General features: G+C 43.5%; 2 protein-coding genes across 5 annotated transcripts in view; one reads left to right on the top strand and one right to left on the bottom strand.

Annotated features, from left to right (window-relative positions):
* The window catches only part of zfr (zinc finger RNA binding protein), a 1,162,720-nt gene that overhangs the window by 776,227 nt on the left and 364,683 nt on the right, over positions 1-21,810 (bottom strand). The window lies entirely within an intron of this gene.
* ptar1 (protein prenyltransferase alpha subunit repeat containing 1) overlaps positions 1-21,810 on the top strand; it is a 67,786-nt gene that overhangs the window by 30,355 nt on the left and 15,621 nt on the right. For all 3 annotated transcript variants that reach the window (XM_035165574.1, XM_035165575.1, XM_035165576.1), the window contains one exon: positions 1,886-2,129. In XM_035165574.1, the coding sequence (XP_035021465.1) occupies positions 1,886-2,129 (244 nt within the window). The remainder of the gene's footprint in view (positions 1-1,885; positions 2,130-21,810) is intronic.

Here is a 21,810-nt window from a genome sequence, read left to right as displayed (position 1 = left end):
TTTAGATTATTGTAACAGCCTTTTTACCTGCCTGAGTCAAAAAGCTATTGATCGAGTCCAGACTGTCCCGAACTCAGCTGCCAGGCTTTTAACAAGAACTAAGAAACATGATCACATCACTCCTGTTTTAGCATCTTTACACTGGCTCCCTGTATGTTTTAGAATTGATTTTGAGATTTTACTGATCACTTTTAAGGCCCTTCATGGCCTCGCTCCCTGCTTCATCGCTGATCTTTTAGAATCATACACACCAGTACGCACGTTGAGATCCTCGGCTAGAGGTCTCTCATCTGTTCCGGAGGCCCGGCTAAAAACTAAGGGGGACAGAGCTTTTGCAGTCCGGGCCCCGAGGCTCTGGAACAACCTGCATGAAGAGATCAGGTCAGCTGACTCAGTGAACTCTTTTAAGTCCCTTCTTAAAACACACTTTTATCGGAGAGCCTTTCCTTATTTTACCTGAGTCTTAACTTTCTTTATAACTGACTTCTTCATAACTTTTACTGAGAATCTTACACGGCACTTGTATTTATACACAAATGTATTTTACCTGTTTCTTCTAAACCTGATGTTTTATGACCTGTCTGTTTTTATGCTGCCTTTGTAAAGCACTTTGTAAACATATGTTTTGAAAAGTACTATATAAATAAAGATTATTATTATATTATTATTATTATTATTAATGTAATGAGAAAAGGTTCTGCATCCAACATGTTATTGCCCAAGTTTCCTGGCTTAATCCCCATACGGACAGACATTTCTATGGAAAGCCAGTAGAAGTTTGGAGCTTGCAGGGAACAGACAGTGTTTATAGACAAGATTGAAGAGGTGGGTTTTCATACCAGGGAAATAAACTATATCTAGCTCTTCAACCCTTGTACGTATGTACGTATTTGTACGTATGTACGTATGTAAAACAACCCTCATTGCAGAGCATTAAAATAAATGTTGTTTGCACTGTTTCTATCTTTTTTTTAAATAACATTGACCATTGCTAATGGTATACAATGTAATTCATTATAGCATAATTAATTGCACACAGCATCTATTCAAGCTACATTTATGATTCTATAATTATACTAAGCCTGATGTATTTATACCAGAGATTCCCTTAAAATGGAGTTAGTACCTTTTAGAAAAAAAGTTTACCCCCTGCACCATTGGTGAGTCAAACTAACCTGATTTGCATTTGTAAAGCTCACTTTTCATTTACATGTGAAAGCCTCCCCTATAGGGCCACAATCAATCACAATCCAGCCCCATCATATATCAAGGAGCTCATAACATCATATTGTCCAAATAGATCCCTTTGCTCCCAAAACACATTCGGACGGACGCTCACTGTCTTGGGCAGAATATAGTTCGCATTTGGGCGCTTGAATAGAGCACCTAACCACACAATGTTTGTTTATCCGTGATGCAATTAACTGATAATGTACACCTAAAAAAAATGCTTACCTTACCTGCATACTTTCAACTTCGTTCCTTGCAAAAAAAAACAAATATATAAATAAAACAGAGCACAAATAAAAGGTTTCATAAGAGATTTGTCCGACATTAACAGTGCTGGGTTATTTAGAAACTGGAAATCAGATTCATAATGGAACAGGCTATTGGAATTTCGGTGTTGTAAGTCAAGATATTTAGTTTTTAATCCATGAAAATGTAATAATTATTTATAATAATTGATTTTAAATTCTGGTAAAAAAACGAACAAACCAACCAATGAGACGGACGGAGAAGCGAGGCAATTGCTCTGCTTCAACTTCCATAAGTCTTACCTCGTCATACTATGGAATATATAAATTATACCATTATGAACAGTCTTTTTATTGGTCCATTAATTAACTGTACAACAGGTTACTCAGCAGTTGATGTCTCCCTACAGACGCTGGGTGCTGCAGCAGATCCTCCATCAGTTCTCTGCTGTGGGCCACAGCAGGAAGCAGCCGCAGGGTGAAGCAGCACAGGCTGATAGTGAGAGGAGCCAGCAAGTTAGTGACCATCTGTCCAGGACTCTCCAGCAAGAGATAAAAGTGTGCTCTGATGCTGCCTGCCACTATTCCAGCAACTACAATGCCTGGTCCCACCGCATCTGGGTCCTACAGCACATGGCCAAGGGGAATGTCAAGGTAGGACAGAGAATAGGTGCCTTTATTTATATATTTTTAAGGATTAATTTAATGTAGTTTCATACTCATCAGCACAGAAATTTGTGTTTTCTCATCAAACTCTCACCTAACACACTTCAAACTTAGAATTGAACCCATTACTCCCTTTAGGACAGAGGTCTTCAACAGGGGGTCCTGTTGATTAAACAATTTTTTATATATTTTTTATTTTATTTTATTTTTTCCAACCAATTTTTTTTCCACACATTTAAATGTCTTTAAATACACATTAACATGAATCCAACATATTGTAGCGAATGGATAAATGGAGACAGAAGACGTTATCTTTCACTCAGCAATGCACTTATTCAGCGACACACAATAAAAACATGAATATATGAACCTGTGTATTATTTGAATAGCTTAGTATTGAATGCACAATAACAGGGTAGCTATGTTTATACATGGCACTAGGCCCAGTTTAATATAAAACACAATTTTATACAATATATATAGTAGGGGGTCCCTGCTCCATCTCTCCATCAGTTTGGGGGTCCTTGGCCTGAAAAACGTTGAAGACCCCTGATTTAGGATATTTTTAGTAACAATGCCATGCACCAACAGGCACATTTTGAATGCGTAAAAATATAATAGCTAATTTTACATTTGATTATATTCATTTATAAATCAATGTCAAACATGTCCAACTCTGACGTGGCATTTTGTTAATCATTAAACAAATATAGCGCTTTCCTAGTCTTGATGACCACTCAAAGCGCTTTACAGTACAGTTTGCTATTCACTCATTCACACACACATTCATACAGTTTTTATATTACCACCACTTTATTTTTCTATGAGGGGCAATTCAGGGTACAGCATCTTGCCCAAGGACACTTCGGCATGCAGATGAGGAAGACTTGGAATCGAACTATTGACCTTCTGGTTGAGGACGACTGCTCTACCACTCAGCCACAGCCACCAAACAAGCACAAACGTGTTTGTGATTGCCTACGAAAGTTATTTTGCCCCCTGAATGTCCATGTTGTTAGTAATATTTTTAAATAAAAAAACACTCTGTTAATGACCAAAGCCAGAAGAACTCAGAACATTTACGTACTGTAACCCCACACTCTATGAATACAGCCATAGCCCTCTTTAGAGCTGTCACTATTGAGTTTATCCCTCGGTATTAGGTTTAACCCATGATATGTTACCATGGCTATTTACTCTCCAACACAAAACTTTGTCTTTGTTCATGGTTAACTCGGTTTACTTTGTATAAGCACCTGTCTCTTCATAGTCTTAAAACCCAGTCGATATTGGATGATTGTGAGAGGCTCACTCAACAAGCAAGGTTGTTTAGAGATGATCAGAATTTGCTGGTCTCCCCCGATCATGTTCTCCGTTAAAGATATAGATTCACTTGAGGGAATTCAGTGTCTTTTGCATGTCCTCATTGTCAAACTACAAGTCTCACTATTTTAACTAACATTCAAGGCACTTAACATTGTCAGGTTACAACCTTAGAAAATCATAGATAAACCCAACTGTTCACACAACAAGCAAGTGCAACTCCCTCCTAACTGGAGGAAACCTTTAGCTGAGTAGAGAGGTGTGTGGAAAAAACTGAGAGAGAAGTGGTCAGTGCATGATGGCAGATTCCTCAGCAGTCTAGGCCTATAGCAGCATAACATAGCAGCATAACACAACTCTATCAAAAAGGAACGTTTTAAGTCAAACCTTAAATGTAGATGGTAAATGGTTTGTATTTATATAGCGCTTTTCTAGTCTTGATGACCACTCAGAGCGCTTTCCAGTACAGTTTCTCACCCATTCACACACATTCATACAGTGCATCAATGTGCAACACTTGTTTTCTATGACAAGGGGCAATTCAGGGTTGAGTTTCTATTTACTCACCAGGAAAGGCCCATTGAGATTAAGAATCTCTTTTTCAGGGGAGACCTGGCCAAGATAGACATCAGCACAGATAAAAACATAGTTACAAACAAAAGTAAGCACAACCTAAAACAAGATCAAAAGAACGAAAAAAGATTCTAGCTTCACAACCAGGTAAGTTAAAAACAGCAACATCTTATAGAATCTGCCTCCAGTGAGATTAATTCCTTCTGCAATAAATTCCAATATGCAGGTGCAGAATAAGCAAAAGCCATTTTCCTAATTTCTGTGCGGACATTTGGAACATAGAGTAAAAAGATGTTCTGAGAATGCAGAGAGTAATGTCCAATACGTTTCTGCGTAATGCAGCCAAACAGGAAATGAGGGAGCAGGCCCAGAATCAACTTGGGTGGTCAGAGCAGGCCATCCTACCTGAGAATATAACTCAGTGATAAGTCAAAGCTTTACAATTTGTAATAAATCTCAGGGAGGCATGGTAGGCTGAGTGAAGTTTACTCTGCCAGGCAGATTTATGCATATAAAGGATCATTATCAAGTACAGATAAAAAAGTTGCAGCAACAAGTCACATTTCTTACAGGTGCTGCAAATGTGGCTTAAAAGTGGGGGACTCATCAATCAGAATACCCAGATATTTATAAGAATTAACCACCTCTATTTCTCTTCCATCAAGAGTGACCACTGGAGGGATAGCTTGTGGTCTATTCCTAGAAGTAGTAAACAGCATAATTTTTGTCATGTCTGTGTTAAGAACAAGTTTCAGCTGAAGTAAGGTACTTTAAACAAAACTCTATTTGCAAGGGTTCCACGACCTGTACAAGAGTTGCCGCAGAGCTATATACAACAGTGTCATCAGCATAAAAATGAAAATTAGCATCAGACACATTTTGACCCACAATATTTATAATAATAATAAATAAGAACAGACCGAAAACAGAAAATATCAGTGTCTTGCTATGGACACTTAGGCTCGCAAATGGGGAAGAATGGGATCGAACCACCGACCTGTATTTAGCTGGCAAACTAGAAAGAAAGGTGTTGATACACAGCTAAGTATGTATGGACAACGAATAGAGCAAGTGAAAGTCATCAGGTTTTGGAAAGTGTGGTTTGACACTCAGCTCACATGGAATGAACATATACACAACATACTCTCCAAATGTAAAACAATAATTAATGTGATAAGACGTCTAACAGAATGGGGAGCGAGCAGGTTGTCAATGAGAAATATCTATGTAGCGCTCGTTAGATCTGTGCTAGACAATGGTTGTATCTCTTATGGTTCTGCATTGATAAAGAAGTTGGAGGTTGTGCAAGCTCAAGCTTTGAGACTCTGCTGTGTTGCTTTCAAAACATCGTGTCTACTGTTCAGGTTGAGATGGGTGAAATGCCTTTGCATCTTAGGCGAAAACAGTTGATAATGAATTACTAGGCAAATCTTCAGAGGCATTCTGAAGATAAAAACATCCATCAACAAAGGTACTTCTTCTATGTTGGTAGAGTAAAGCGGCCAAGAGCCAGTGTTTTGTGTGGAGCAGTATAAAAGTAGCCAGATACATTCACATCAGAGAAGTTATATCCCTACTGTACCATTGTCACTAACACCACCCTGGCAGTTCCCCTCAGTGTCTATTGATTAGACATCTATTGAAGGACGTAAAGATTGACAATATAGCAGTTTTGTTGGAACATAGATTGTAAACATTATACGAAACATTTATATTAGTATATACAGATGGATCCAAATATCCTATTACAGGAAGAACCGGTTTTGGTTTCAGTATACCAGACTTAAAAGTTTCAGTGAACAGGAGAACCTCCGATCATTTGTCAGTTTACACAGTAGAGATGGTAGCGATTGCGGCAGCATTACAGTGGGCAGAAGAGTTAACAATCAGGAAGTTTTTTAGCAAAATAACCTTTCCTTGATAAAAATACAATAGAACTCATTCCATCCATGAACAACCAATTATAATGAGAATAGCTCCACGCCGAACCAATCATGTGGCTGGAATAGAGTAACAGCCACGCCAGGTTAGGTTGTTGCACACAGCACACAGTGTGCAACACAGTGTTTTAACTTCAATGTTTCAGAAGAAGCAACACCCTGTTTATCCAGGAACATAAATATGAATTAAGCAGGTTTTTATAAAGATCAGTTCTAAGTGTGAGTGAGTAGAAAACAGCAGAGGAGCGCTGCCAAGGGGGGGCCAGGCGGGGCCCTCTTGATACAGTAAAGGCTATAACCAGAGTTTGTCCTTTCAAGCCTTAGATGCAGCAAACAAGTCTAAACTGAATGAATGTCAAATCAGTTTTGGAGAGCACTAACCACTGTCATAGACTTACAGTTGTAGTCTCATTTTTATTTTGTAAATTACAGCACACTTGTTATAACAGTAACAGTCTGTAATATTTTTTAAAGCACTTTCTAAATAAAAAGGGAGTTCATATTTTGCATTGAGGTGCATTCGAATCGTTGACTGCAGAATTGTAATAAAATAGTGAGGCTAGTGAAAAGGCACACCTCTTCTACTGCAGCTGTGCACACCAGTACTTCAGGAGTGGGAGCGAGAAAAAACAGATAATGACAACAAAAAATGTTTAAGAAAACTCGAGCAACAGCGTTACACCCCAACGGACAAAGCCCTAGGTTAAAAAGATGAGGACATTGTTGAAAAGAAGGGTCAGAGGAATTCGAAAGTGTGGAGGTTTCCTGTCCTCGCGGTCACTGACGTCGGCCTCCGCGTGCCGCGTGCTCAGGAGCGCCACGTTCCTGTTTTTCTTTGGGATGTAGGACACCAGAGTGGCGGTGGGCATGAATGCGAACCTGGATGAGAACACCTCTCTTCCCTTGACCGCGAGCAGCCCGTCAGCCGGTCGGCTTTCCGGTGTAGACTTGCATCTTCCAAGAGTAGCTGGATTTTGCATCGCCACCCACGACTTGATCCCGTATTTCGCCGGCTTGCTGGGCATGTACTGTCGGAAAGGACACCGGCCTGGGGAGAAGAAGAGAAGAAGAGGAGGAGAGGAGATGAGGACGAGGACTAGCAGCCGCTATCTAGCTATAGCTACATAACATAATAACATAACATAATAATAATATTTTAAAAAACGGAAAAAAAAGAATAACCTCTGAATGGAACCAGTTGCTCGTCCACGGCCACTTCAAGCCCCGGGTTGTAGAGGCGCGGCAGCCGCGCCACCCATGCGTCCCAGACCTCTCGCACGGCCGCCAATTTGTCCGTGGCGTGTCTCGTCTCACAGTCGTCGAAGCACAGCAGTCTGGACCCTCCCGATTTGTCATCTCCAGGATGATGTTCTCTACCGTCGGCATGACGAACAGGCGGAACGTCGAGGCTAGGTCACCGGCGCGGGACGTCGCGTGCATCGTGGGGCCCGGGGGGGACCCCGATGGGCGTAGCAGCGGCGCTTTGAGCCACAGCAGAGGAGGAGGAGGAGCCCTCCTCTCGGTCGTACGCCCCCGAGGACCATGTTATTTCTCCATTTCTTGACAGGAAGGTCTCTCTTTCCACGAGTCCGGTGGTGGTGGTGGTGATGCCATGGTCTTGTCCTTCTTCGTCTTCTTCCAAGGATGACGAATCTGCAGCAGCATCACCCACTGGGTCGTAGTCTTGGTCTTCTTCTCGGTCTGCCTCTCCATCTGCTTCTCCGTCTGCTTCTCCATCTGCTTCTCCGTCTGCTTGTCCATCTGCTTCTCCGTCCGCTTCTCGGTCTTGCTCTTCCGCGTCCTCTTCGGGTTCAGAGGATTGTTGCTGGGAGAATAGCTGTTGGAGAACCTGTTCTCTGGTGAAACGCGCTTGACGTGACATCGTGACGGGAGAATGGCACACGGAGAAACACACCGGCTTCTCTGTGGGTCTAATATACCCCCCAGAGATTACAATTGGAATCAGCTGTGGGTCTAAATGACCCCACAGAGAAACACACCGGCCTCTCTGGGGGTCTAAATGACCACCCAGGAGAATCGAGAATGACAATCCATTGGTCTCAATGACCCCAGGAGAATTGGATAATGACAATCCTTGGGTCACCCTAACCGGCCAGGGCTTGCGGATGATCGCACGCGCGCGCACACACACACACAGACACAGACACACACACTCTGGGTCAATCCCAGAGTGCGGCCTAGAAAACCCTGATATACGCTCAAACAGAGTAGGTTGCCATCCACTACTAGACCGAACATAGAAGAAGGAAAAGCTGTCATATATGGTAAATGGTAAATGGTTTTGTATTTATATAGCGCTTTTCTAGTCTTGATGACCACTCAAAGCTCTTTACAGTACAGTTTTACATTCACACACACATTCATACAGTGCATCTATTAGCAGCACTTTGTTGTTCTATGAGGGGCAATTCAGGGTTCAGCATCTTGCCCAAGGACACTTCGGCATGCAGATGGGGAAGACTGGGGATCGAACTGCCGACCTTCAGGTTGGAGGACGACCGCTCTACCCCTCAGCCACAGCCGCCCGTCAAGGGTGGTAGGAGATACAGTACTCAATGGGGAAGTAGGATATTAAAACACACAGTAGATGGCGGTAATGCACCCTGATGTTGGTTGCCACCATCCAATAAACCAAATAAAGAAGAGGTGTATGCAGTAGATGGCGGTAATGCACCTCGATGCTGGTTGCCACCCGCCAATAAACCAAACAAAGAAGAAGTATGATGTGATGCAAGTCTCGAAGATTACAAGCCAAGTCCAGCAAGAGGCAGCTTGGGCCTAAGCCAGAGCTGACCTCTGTGGAACAAGGGAACCCCATCAGAACAGCGAAAGTTGGACTGGCGTTCGGAGGAGGCAGCACACTGTCCTAGGGCTGTTACTCAGGAAAAACGGGTAATGGGCAATGAAATGGGAGGGCAAAGAGAAAAGGAAGATTGGAAGCTAGAAGAACATGTGAAAAATGGGAGTGAGCAACATCCTGCTCAGAGCAACCTACAATGTCCTTTCTTCACCCAAAAACCTCCAGCAATGGCTAAATGAAGATCTATCCTGCCCACTATGCTCAATTTCAGCTACCCTCAGACACATCCTCACTGGTGGTTAAGTAAGTCTCTCCCAAGGTTGGTATATGTGGAGACACAACCAAGTACCCAAATGTCTGGCAGCAGAGAGAACTGCTACCAATTCCTTGCCCTCCAAAACATCAAGCCCAGTTCCAAGGACAACTTTTGTCTGGGAAGGGGAACAGGGCCAGAGTTGGCAAGTAATGATATTCAAGCAACAAAAAACAAATACCAAACTTTTTTGAGGTCTTGATGACATTGTAACTCTGGTGAGAAATTGACCAATACACCGTGTTTTAAGCCTAAATGTCTGTTGATATCTTCCGGCGAGGTGCATTAAGGGGCTGTTGGAAATGCTAATGTGCGCAAGCTAAGCCACTTGTGGTGGACTTTTAGGCTTAAAACACGCTGTAAATGACCTTGTTTCAACTTGAATATGGATGGCAGGGCCCCCACCCAACGGCATAGTGATCAGTAGATAATGAGTGAAGTTTAATTTCTGCGTGAACTATACCCTTAATATCTGTGATTGTGTGACCCAAAAGTGTGATTTGATACAGAATTACCCAGTAGTGAAGGGCATGGGCGCGAAAAAAAACACATCCCGAAAATGACGAAAGCTTAACAGTCGAGAATATCGTCGTATTTCACATGAAATGTTTGCGAGACCTGGACATGCTGCAAATATCAGCAATATCTGAGAGTGGGGAGCAGAAAGCCCAGGAGCAACAGCTTGAGGAGTTGGTGGTCGAATGCATCTTGTTATTAGCGGTCTGCTTGTAAACTGAGAGAAGAAGGAAGGAGGAACACGACCGATTGTATGAAGCACCTGGGGTCACACAGGATACATTTAAGAGTAGAGGGACACACCCGTGTTTGACTGCTTGCGTGACTCCGTGCCAAGCACATCAGCCGGCGGCGTGGGAATCCCTGGCCTTGGCCATGAAGCTTGAAGCTGGAGTATTTTGCTGTATTAAGCACAAAAACTGTTTTTAATTGTTAAATTATTTTAGTTGGGTTAGGTTTTATTGATTAATTGATTTTTGTATATTTAAATGAAGCACTCTTTAAACTGTTACGATAACAGGAGGGGCACTGCTCATGCGGCAACCAGCAGCCGGTGTTTGTTCTTTGATATTTTGAAGTGTGTTTTAAACGTTATTCTGTGTGTGATCCTGTCTGATACTGTCTCTTTTATGTCTGTGAGGTTGTTTTCATTTGTATTATTTAAAAGCCTTGGAGGGGAAGTATGCTTGCACATCAACCGCAGATGGTTCAGTAATGTCACTGTGCGCGAGCAGTTGTGCCTCCCTGACATTGAGTTACTGTCTGTATCTGTAAGGCCGTTTTATCTCCCGAGGGAATTCCCCCAAATAGCCGTCATTGTTGTTTACATTTACCCTAAGGCTGACAACAAAACAGCGGCCGACACTATTTTTAAAGTGACACAGAGATTGCAGTCCATCTCCCCTGATGCCCAAACTTTATATCTGGTGATTTTAATTGCTGCAATCTCAAGAAATGTTTGAACAGCTTTATCAATATGTCACTTGCCCAACACGTCATAAGATTTATGTTATGGCTCAATTTGGGGGTTTACAAGTCTAAGGTCGGGCCTGCACTGGTTTCCTTAGATCATAACTCTGTACACCTCCTGCTTGTGTACCGACCTGTGCTGAGGAGAGAGCAAACTATCAACAAGGATGTCAAGGTCGGGACTAAGGACAGTTCTCTTGCTCTCCAGGGGTGTTTTGATTGTGCGGACTACTCTGTGTTTTTTTTGACTGACAGGTCACAGTGTGTGAGAGGTAATGGTTGCTCTCCAACAAGCTCCACTCATCCACCGGTTTCGCTCAAGGTTGTTGTCTCTTGCCCCCTGCTCTTTATCATGTACATTAACGAAAATAGCAGTATTCATAAAAAAAGACACATCTTAAAGTTGGCTGACGATTCAGGGAATGTTAGTCTTCTGGAGTTCCCCTCCAGAAGACTAACATTCCCATGGGCCAGTGCTGGATGATTTTGTGTAATGAGTCTTACCTCCACTTGAATGTCTCAAAAAACGAAAGACATGGTTATTGTTTTCAGGAAGTCATCGCCAAGCTCCTTGCCGTCATAAAAGAAGTTGCTTTATATATTAAAAAGTCTTTTTTTTCTGAGGAAAATTAACTCTTTTCATGTCTCTTCTACAGAAGTTTTATTGAATCTGTTCAGTATTGTTGCTTGGTTTGGAAGCTTCAATCTGGCAAATATAACGAGACTAGGGACCCTTGTTAAAATCGCCAGTAAGATCACACAGAGCAGTCAGGCCATGCTCTTTGTCATTTATAACAGGCAGGTCCTTCGGAGGGAAAATGCTAATTTAGACTGTTGGGATCCACCTCTCAAGAGGGAGTTCAAACTTTTGCCCTCAGGGCGCTGATAAAAGACTTCATGTCTCTTTTATCACAAGTGCTATTAATATGCTTAAAGCGATAAGCAGTTAGCTTGTTTTTCTGAAAAAATTGGGCTATTCTGTTTTGCATATTTGTAAGTGATAGGAATTTTCCATTTTCCTGTACTTGCTGTTGTTGATGTCTGTTTTTGTCTCTATTAACTTAAATTTCAACTTCCAATTTTCCGTTTTATCGTTAACTGTTGTTTTGTGCATTTTAAAGAAAAAAGTAGTGCTATGAATGACTCCCGGCAGACAATCAGTGATTCTTCTGTCCCTCATATGTGTGTTCTGTTTAACTGTGTGACAGCACCACCTTGTGGTAGTGTAGGTACATAACCATATCCAGGTAATGTGTTTTCAATCAATCAATCAAATTTTATTTGTATAGCCCATATTCACAAATCACAATTTATCTCATAGGGCTTTAACAAGGTGTGAAATCCTCTGCCCTTAACCCTCAACAAGAGTAAGGAAAAAATAAAAATAAAAGGGTAAAAAGAACCTCAGAGAGCCACATGTGAGGGATCCCTCTCCCAGGACGGACAGAAGTGCAATAGATGCCACGTGTAAAGGAGAACATCGGAAAGATAAGGTTATTTGCAGCATTGATTAGAATAAACACTTTGTAGTATAATGGAAGGTCAATGAATTGATGGATTATTGTCAGTAATGGTCGAGTATCTGAGTAGACATTTTGTAAATCAAGCAGTCTTGTAATCATAGACCATGGTCAGCAGCCACCACGATCATGATCCACCATCAAGATCGGATGCCACTATAGTCCACAGTCATTGTCCACTGCCGCCATCAGGATCCACCATCAGTTGCCACCTCGATCGTGGTCCACCACCATTATCAGATGCCAGCACGATACAGGATCCGCCATTACGATCACGATCTCTGATTTGCGATCCACCATCATAATCCACGATGTGGCCGCAGCCACAGCCCTGGATCTGCGGGCGATAAGGCAAAGGGTCTCTGGGGAAGAAGTCAAGTCAGTAACATGTATTGATGAGATATTAATTTCTTTGATGTGATAAGGAGGGAGAAGAGGAAGGAGAAGCTGGGAAGAGAAGCTCTGTGTGTCATGTGACCCCCGACATTCTAGACCTATAGCAGCATAACTAAGAGCAGGTCCAAGACAAGCCTGGACCGGCTCTAACTATTAGCTTTATTGTAAAGGAAGGTTTTAAGCCTACTCTTAAATGTACAGATGGTGTCTGCCTCCCGAACTGAAAGTGGGAGATGATTCCACAGGAGAGGAGCTTGATAGCTGAAAGCTCTGGCTCCTACTCTACTTTTAGAGACTTTAGGGACGACAAGTAAGCCTGAATTCTGGGAGCGCAGCTTTGCTACCTTTGTAAGGGTCGAGGTGTAAATCCCCCCGGAAGTAGTTCATGGTTAGTTTCATTTGTGTCAGCTCTACGTATAAGCTGTGCTTATTCTTCTTGCGTGCTAACACATCGTCTGTAAGTATTGTTGTCAGACTAATTGTGTCCTTATAACTATCAATCAATCAAATAACTAGTGGGTTATCTTGCCATATGTTTATGCTGGATTAAGTTTACTACGGCAGTATTGCAGAGCGGCTATGCTAATCTAACGTTTATCGCTGTGTCTTCTGAGATATGAGCCGCCGTGTGTTTATTATTTAAATAGCTCTGTGAGCCAGATTGTAATTTGCCAGTTCTGTATTGTTTTTACGCATTCACCAACTCATTAAACTTCATGAAAGTTGACATCCTCGTCGCAGAGTTTTTATGAAAGTGTTAAGCTGGTGAGACTTCTGAAATAAAGAGATTTGAGAATAGTAGTCTTTTAAGTATACTTTATTCCTTGCAAGGAAGGTCAGACAATCATACAGCATGCGAAGAGAATTCTGCAGAGGGAATGACAGAGAAACAGTTGCAGTTGTGTGCTTTTTATGCAGATGCAGTGAGGAGATGTGTGTGTGTGTGTGAAGAGTTGAACTGCGTGTGTGTGTGTGTGAGGACTGTGTGTGAACTGAGTGAATAGTAAAATCCCAGGAGATGTTACACAAGCAGAAATAATATGCATAAGCAGAGATAATATATAGTGTGGTATAATGGTAAAATTTTCCATTACAATAGCTAGTGTCATCGGCTAGCGAGACCTTCACAGTGAAAAGACGCCATTACAGCCGCTGCAGAGACGACGACAACCAGCCTACGGAGCTATATCAAGAGCTAAGTGGCTCACAAAGGGTATGTGGTCAGCCTTCATGCCAGCTTATCTCTTTATCTGATATTGATATCACCAGAAATTGACCATAATGGAAGAAATGGACAACACAAGTAAAGTGAGTGAAGATGCAGGCTCCGTGTGTTCACGTGCGTCTCGCACATCATCCAGCTCAAAGGCTAGTTTAGCGGTTGCCATGGCGAGAGCAAAAGCTGAAGCAGCACAAGCTAGAGCAGCACACTCCAAGAGGGAACTCAAGCTAAAAGTCAAGCTACTCTGGATGCATTAAAGGAGGAAAAAGAAAAGGATGCTGCTATAGCTGAGTCAAACATGTTGCAGGCTGGTTTACTAGAGCTTGACATTGAAGCGTCCAGCAGAGGCTCTGGTCCAGTGTCTCAGGATATCAAATACCAGCGCACCGCTGCGTATGTGGAATTGCAACCCAGCACAAGAACAGGTGAATTACCCAATAAAATAAGTCACATTGTTGCCCCGACAACCCCTCATCTAAGTGAACCGCAGATAAACATTAAAGTAGATGATGTTAAGCCAATCTTGCATTACCCACACAAAAGCTTTTCCCGAACACAAGCTGCTGCTCCTGCCTACACTACACCTCATCACACATCTAAGGCTCCTCAGAATGGTGGATCAGCACTGCAACAGAAAATGTATGAGCAGTCCCTATTTCCTAAAAGAGAACACCTTATGGAGCTAGTTATTATCAGCCCGAAACAACAAACGATTTGGCTAATTCCTTGCACGCAGCAGTCACCTCAGACCTCACCACATTTGATGGCCAACCAATGAACTTTTGGGCTTGGAAAACATCTTTTCTTACTGTTCTTACCTGTCTGCTGGAGAGGAACTCGCCTTGCTAACCAAGTATCTGGGAAAAGAGTCATCAGAACAGGTGAAAAGAATCAAAGCTGTCAACATCAGACATTCAGGCGCTGGACTGATAATGGCATGGGATAGACTTGAGGAAATATATGGCTCATCAGAGGCTATTGAGCAGGCCCTCTTTAATAAGCTGGAAAGCTTCCCCAAGTTTACGATGAAAGATCAACAGAGACTCAGAGACCTAGCAGACCTGCTGTTAGAGCTGGAAGCCGCAAAGAAAGATGGCTCTCTCCTAGGCGTGTCATACTTGGACACCTCCAGAGGGGTGAATCCAATCATTGAGAAACGCCCACACAACATTCAAGAAAAGTGAATATCTTTTGGTTCAAAGTACAAACGTCATTGTGTCAGTTTCCCCCCTTTCTCTGTATTTGCAGATTTTGTTCGCACTGAAGCAAAAGCTCACACTGATCCCAGTTTTAACCTCTTCACACTAGTTCTTATGGAGAGAAAGAATAAGTGGGACAGACCTGTGAAAATGCCTGTATCTGTTCACAAGACAAATCTGAGATCAGACAGGATAAGAAATCAGCAGACCCAAACAAACATTGTCCCCTACATAAAAAACCTCATCCTTTAAAGACATGCAGAGGCTTTAGAGAGAAGAGTCTGGAGGAACAGTTTTTAAAGGAACACTCCTTCTGCTTCCGCTGCTCCTCTACGGATCATCTCGCCTGGAACTGCTCAACTGAGGTAAAATTTATGGAATGTGGGAGCACCGGTCATGTGACAGCGCTCCACCCAGGACCACCTGTCTGGAATCCTAAGCCATCCCCTCCCGCTTCAGAGCATGGCAAGGAGGAGGACAAAGCAGACATCTAGGAGGTCACGTCAAGTTGCACGCAAGTATGTGGTGAAGGAGTAAGCTTAAGAGCATGCTCCAAGATATGCCTCGTAAATGTGTATCCAGCCAGACACAGAGAGGAAGCCAAGAAAATGTATGCAATGCTGGATGAGCAAAGCAACCGCTCCTTGACACGCTCCAAGTTCTTTGATGTCTTTAAAATCTCAAGGTCCTCTTACCCGTACACATTGAAAACATGTGCTGGACAAACAGAGACAACCGGGAGGAGAGCCTGTGGGTTCACCTTGGATTCAGCAGACAAGAGACTAACGCCGGGTTTACACCGGACGCTGAAGCGCCGCGCCGCGCAGCGCCAAGAAAAGCCAGGCGCCTCCTATCCGCCCCCCTGTTACACAAATGTGCTGTTCACATCGGCTGCGATGCGCCCCGCCGCGCCAAGGGCGCTTCGCGCCCTGCACCGATGGTTTCGGCGTCGAGTCAATTTTTTCCGCTTGCCGCGAGCGTATCGCGCCAGGAAACACACTGAAAAATGGTTTTAAATGATATAAATGACATATTTTACATGATATAAATGATCAAATATGCATCCCATACTTTGTATTCCCCTTCTGTTGTCCTGGAGTTTTAATTTTCCCAATTTTCCCAATTTTCCCAATCACATAATTAAATGTCCCCCTCTGCCCATCCACTACAAGCAGATAGACAGAGAGAGAAAGAGAGGGGTGGGGGGGGGCTATGAAGACCATCATTTACCCCCGAACCCCTACATTCAACGGGTACAACAACAAGCGGAGAAAGCAGAATCGCGGGCTGACCGGAGCGGAGAAATGCGTGTCCCGTGTGAACAGCCAGGCGGCTGCGCGCTTGAGAATGAGAGTGCCAAGTTCCCAACAACCACTCCGAGATACCTGAAGCATATCGCTGATGTAATACCACCCCTCAATCCGGATGCCGACATACTCCTCTGACTGGGCAGAGACATTCTTAGGGTCCACAAGGTCCATGAACAGATAAGTGGTCCAAGCAACGCACCGTTCGCTCAAAGGCTGGACCTAGGATGGGTTGTTGTTGGTGACGTGTGCCTTGGAGGAGCGCACAGACCACCTGAGGCCATCTGCAGCCATGCAACAGCCAGTCAAGCACCTCAGCATTCAAATCATCCTGCACTGACCCACGTACTGCTCAACGACACGTAATGGTGACAACTTGGGTCAAACCATCTTCACTCGAACTGCCGATGACCATAAACTCACGCCATCGGTGGATGACATGAAGTTTCTCCAGATCATGGCAGCTGAGTTCCATCAAGACAGCTTGAACAGCAGGGTGGGACCACTGCCTTTCAGGTCACCAAGACAGAGACTGCCTAACAATAAGAAACAGGTACACAACCGTCTTGTCTTATTAAGGTGCACACTAGAAAAACGGCCACAGATGAAAGCCCATTTCCTAGAGTTCATGGAAAACATGCTCAGAAAAAAGGACACGCAGAAGTTGCCCTGCCTATGACACAAGGACAAGAGTGCTGGTATCTGCCCCCTACTTGGCTTGTATCATCTTGGAAGCCGGATAAGATAAATTTATTAAAAGTGATGAGCGTAGATGACTTCTGAGCTCTGATGAGTGTGCAATAGAGTAGCAGGAAGGTGCAGCTGGTATTGCAGGTCTTGGCATGCTAGCTGTTGCATTGCATTCTGAGTGGTTGAAATCTTCCCCTATGCCGGATTGAGACCGCACAAGCGGGTACATCATCATTAGTCATCGCGATAACCCGACACGTTATCAGTAGTTGTCGCAATAGCCCAACACGTCATCAGTAGTCATTGATGTAAACAGACGAGACAGTTTTGCTGGGGATGTCATTGTAATAAGAGAAGTGAAGTTCTACGGCGTGACGTACTACGGTAAGCGAATTGCGTCATTTCCTGTTTTCCTGCCGCTGGTGGTGGTCGCACTCTCTGAACTAGCTCCTCTGCTAACACAGCTATTTCTCTATAGTACTACGGCTAAATCGCCGGTATATAGTTAAACATCCACACATACCAACCCTTACTCTTTGGTGCTTTAGCGATTCTGTGTCTTTTCATGTGCGTGTCAATGGATTGTTCTGTTTGAGCTCACTCTCGTAGGCTAACAGGCTAATATATCAGCGATGGCTTCTCTCCCTCCCTCTTGCTCCACTGCTCTCTCCTGCTGCGAGTGTCTCATGTTTACTTACTCCTCTGCCTCCTTTAACAGTAGTGGTACATGTAATAAATGTAGTGTATTGGTAGCGATGGAGGCGAGGCTTAGCCACTTAGAAGCTCGGCTCCGCAGCTTAGAACCTCCGTTAGCTGTAGTTAGCCAGCCCCCGCTAGCCGCCGCGGAGCCACCTAGCTTAGCACGTAGCTTAGCCTCAGCTAGCAGTCCCTCGACTTGTCCCGTGCAGCCGGGAGCCCAGGGCGGCTGGGTGACTGTCCGGAGGGGGCATAGTGCTACCCTTAAAAAGCCCACGATTAAAGACCCACCAGCTCACATTTCAAACAGATTCTCTCCACTCAGCGACGAACCCGTTGAGAAACAAACTCTGGTCATTGGCGATTCAGTCCTGAGAAACGTGAGGTTAGCGACACCAGCGACCATAGTCAATTGCATTCCAGGGGCCAGAGCCAGCGACATCGAATCCAAACTGAAGCTGCTGGCTAAAACTAAACGTAAATACAGTAAGATCGTAATTCACATCAACAGCAACGACTCCCGGCTTCGTATGTCGGAGGTCACTAAAGTTAATGTTGAGTCGGTGTGTGCTTTTGCAAAAACGATGTCGGACACTGTAGTTTTCTCTGGACCTCTTGCTAACACGACAGGTGATGACATGTTTAGCCGCATGTTGTCTTTTAACCGCTGGCTGTCGAGGTGGTGTCCTGTTAATGGTGTGGGCTTTGTAGACAATTGGCAAACTTTTTGAAGGAAACCTGGTCTTGTTAGGAGAGACGGCGTTCATCCCACTTGGGATGGAGCATCTCTCTTATCTAGGAATATTACCTAGTTTATTAAATGACAACCCAGAGTTGGGACCAGGAAGCAGAGCTGCAGTGCTAAACACTTCTCTGCGCTCCCTCTGGGTCACACAACCACAAACCCATAGGGATTGTGTCTGTCCACCATCCCATTAAATTATGTAAATCAAACAATAACAGAGGGAGAATTCTACACAAAAATCTAATACAAATTAAAGGGGACATAGCATGCAAATTCCACTTTGTTAGTGCTTCTACAGGTTAATGTGGGTATCTGGCATGTCTACCAACCCAAAAACTCTGGGGAAAAAACACTCACGCGTTTTGTTATGGTTCCTCTAAGTCAGAAACGTCATGCTTGAGCGACTCGATTGAGCTTCCTGGGTTTTGTGTCGTAACAAGGCACTGGAAGTCTCCCTACATGGTCTTGGCCCACCCCCCACCTCACCCCCCGGCCCGTCCCCCCACACTCATTACGCCGGGTTTACACCGGAGGCAGCGAGGCTGCGAGGCAGCGCAGCGCCGATCCCAAGCACGCAGCCGCCTGGCTGTTCACACGGGACGAGCATTTGGCATTTGTCTGGATCGTTGGGACTGGGAGGCTGCAGCAGTTGCTCGGGCGCGACCGCTCGCTCTCCCATGCGTGAGCTGGAATTTGTGTCAGCGCCACACAGCCAGCAGTGTGGAAGACTTCCGCAGTGTTCAGCGCTACTGTAACACCGGCCAAACACACCGAGTCCCCCCACTCGTTACGCCGGGGTACACTGGACGCGGAAGTGCCGCTGCGAGGCAGCGCAGCGCCGTTCTCAAGCGCGCAGCCGCCTGGCTGTTCACACGGGACGTGCATTTCTCCGCGCTGGTCAGCCCCATAGACTGTATATATAAGGTCAGCCCGCGATTCTGCTTTCTCCGCTTGTTGTTGTACCCGTTGAATGTCGGGGTTCAGGGGTAAATGATGGTCTTCATAGCCCCCCCCACCCCTCTCTTTCTCTCTCTGTCTATCTGCTTGTGTGCTTGTAGTGGATGGGCAGAGGGGGACATTTAATTATGTGATTGGGAAAATTAAAACTCCAGGACAACAGAAGGGGAATACAAAGTATGGGATGCATATTTGATAATTTATATCATATAAAATATGTAATTTATATCGTTTAAAATCATGGGGGGAGAGGGGGGAGGGGGGAGCTGGCTCATTAGCATTTAAAGGAACAGGCACTCAAAACAGGTCACTCTGTGGAGGGCTGTTTTATACAGGGTAAAAAGGGTGCTGTTTGAAATGATCCTTGTGGTATTTTGACCAAAGTATGTTACAGACATTTCATTAAGACCCCAAGGAACCATATCAACTTGTGGTAAAATGGGCATGCTATGTCCCCTTTAACACAACCTCTGCAACCACTTAAGAAACAAAAACTTTTAAATGTGGTCTTTTTAAACATAAGATCACTATCATCAAAGGCTATTTTAGTTAATTAACTAATCTCAGATAAAAAAATAGATTTATTGTCCCTCACTGAGACCTGGCTGCATCCCGATGAATATGTCAGCCTAAATGAATCTACTCCCCCCCAGTCATGTAAATTCACACGTTCCCAGAGAATTTGGCCGAGGAGGTGGAGTTGCTGCTATTTTTAACTCCAGTCTATTAATTAATCCTAAACCTAAACTAAGCTACAACTCATTTGAAAGTCTTGTTCTTAGTCTTCCACACCCATCCAAGAAATACCAACAGCCAATCATATTAGCTGTAGTTTACCGTGCTCCTGGGGCTTATTCTGAATTTTTTACGGAATTCCCTGAGTTTTTATCAAACCTAGTCCTAAAGGCCGATAAAATTATTATTGTTGGTGACTTTAATATTCATGTTGATAATAATAATGATAGCCTTAGCGTAGCATTTATTTCAGTACTAGACTCAATTGGTTTCAGTCTGTGTACGCCAACCTACTCATTGTTGTAACCACACTTGACCTGGTATTATCATACGGTGTCAAAATTGAACATCTAATAGTACTTCCGCGTAATCCAATTCTATCAGACCATAATTTAATAACCTTCGAATTTTCATTATCAGAATATATGCCACTAATAAAAAACTCCTTTTCTAGATGCCTACCCGATAGTGCTGTAGCTAAATTTAAGGAAATAATTCCAATTACATTTAAACCCGTATTATCCGTCGATATAACCAACAAATTCTTTAAAAACCCTAGCTCCACTGAAATTGACCATCTCGTCGATAGCTCTGTAAAGTCATTACAATTAACATTAGACTCAATAGCGCCTCTAAAAAAGAAACGCGTAAAACTGTAAATTAGCTCCGTGGTATAATTCAAAGACACATGAATTAAAACAAGCGTCAAGAAAACTAGAAAGGAAGTGGCGCTCATGCAACCGTGTTGAATATCTCCTAGCCTGGAAGAATAGTGTTAAAGCATATAAGAAGGCCCTCCACAAAGCAAGAGCTGCCTACTACTCCAAATTAATAGAAGAAAATAAAAACCCCAGTTTCTCTTCAGCACTGTAGCCAGGCTGACAGAGAGTCACACCTCCACCGAACCCAGTATTCCTCGATCCCTTAATAGCAATATATTTATGACCTTCTTTAATTATAAAATTCTAACTATTAGAAATAAAATTAACCATCTCCTGCCCTCAATTGGCATTACTACCGCATCAAGAATAGAAATCTCAGAAACGGCTGAGAATCCTACCAATTATTTAGACAGCTTCTCTCTGATCACCCTTGATCAGCTGACCAAAATAATCTCATGTTCTAAACCAACAACTTGTATCTTAGATCCTATTCCTACAAAATTACTTAAAGAAATTCTGCCCCTAATTGATAGTACGTTACTGAACACAATCAATCTCTCATTATCATCAGGATATGTACCACAGTCCTTTTAAAATAGCTGTAATCAATCCCCTTCTCAAAAAAACCACCCTGGACCCGGAGGTTTTAGCCAACTACAGACCGATATCCAACCTCCCCTTCCTGTCTAAAATCCTTGAAAAAGTTGTAGCCAATCAGCTGTGCGAGTTTCTCCAGGAAACTAATGTACATGAAGACTTTCAGTCGGGGTTTAGAGCGAATCACAGCACGGAGACAGCCTTGGCAAAAGTCACTAATGACCTTCTAATAGCTTTAGATCAGGGATTTGTGTCTGTCCTCGTTCTGTTAGATCTTAGTGCAGCATTCGACACTATTGACCATCAGATTTTATTACAGAGACTACAACAGTTAATTAGCATTAAAGGAACCACCCTAAACCAGGATGCTTTGTTATTAGAGGGGCAGTTAAGTTCAGTAACATTGCTGCTGTACGCAGGTTCAATTAAGTGCATCGTGTGTCTTCTCAGAGGGGGTGCCATATGAAATTATGTGAAAATATGGGATT

This window comes from Hippoglossus stenolepis, chromosome 9, assembly GCF_022539355.2.
Source record: "Hippoglossus stenolepis isolate QCI-W04-F060 chromosome 9, HSTE1.2, whole genome shotgun sequence".
NCBI classification, from domain to species: Eukaryota; Metazoa; Chordata; class Actinopteri; order Pleuronectiformes; family Pleuronectidae; genus Hippoglossus; species Hippoglossus stenolepis.
This window is presented reverse-complemented; position numbering and strand designations above follow the sequence as displayed.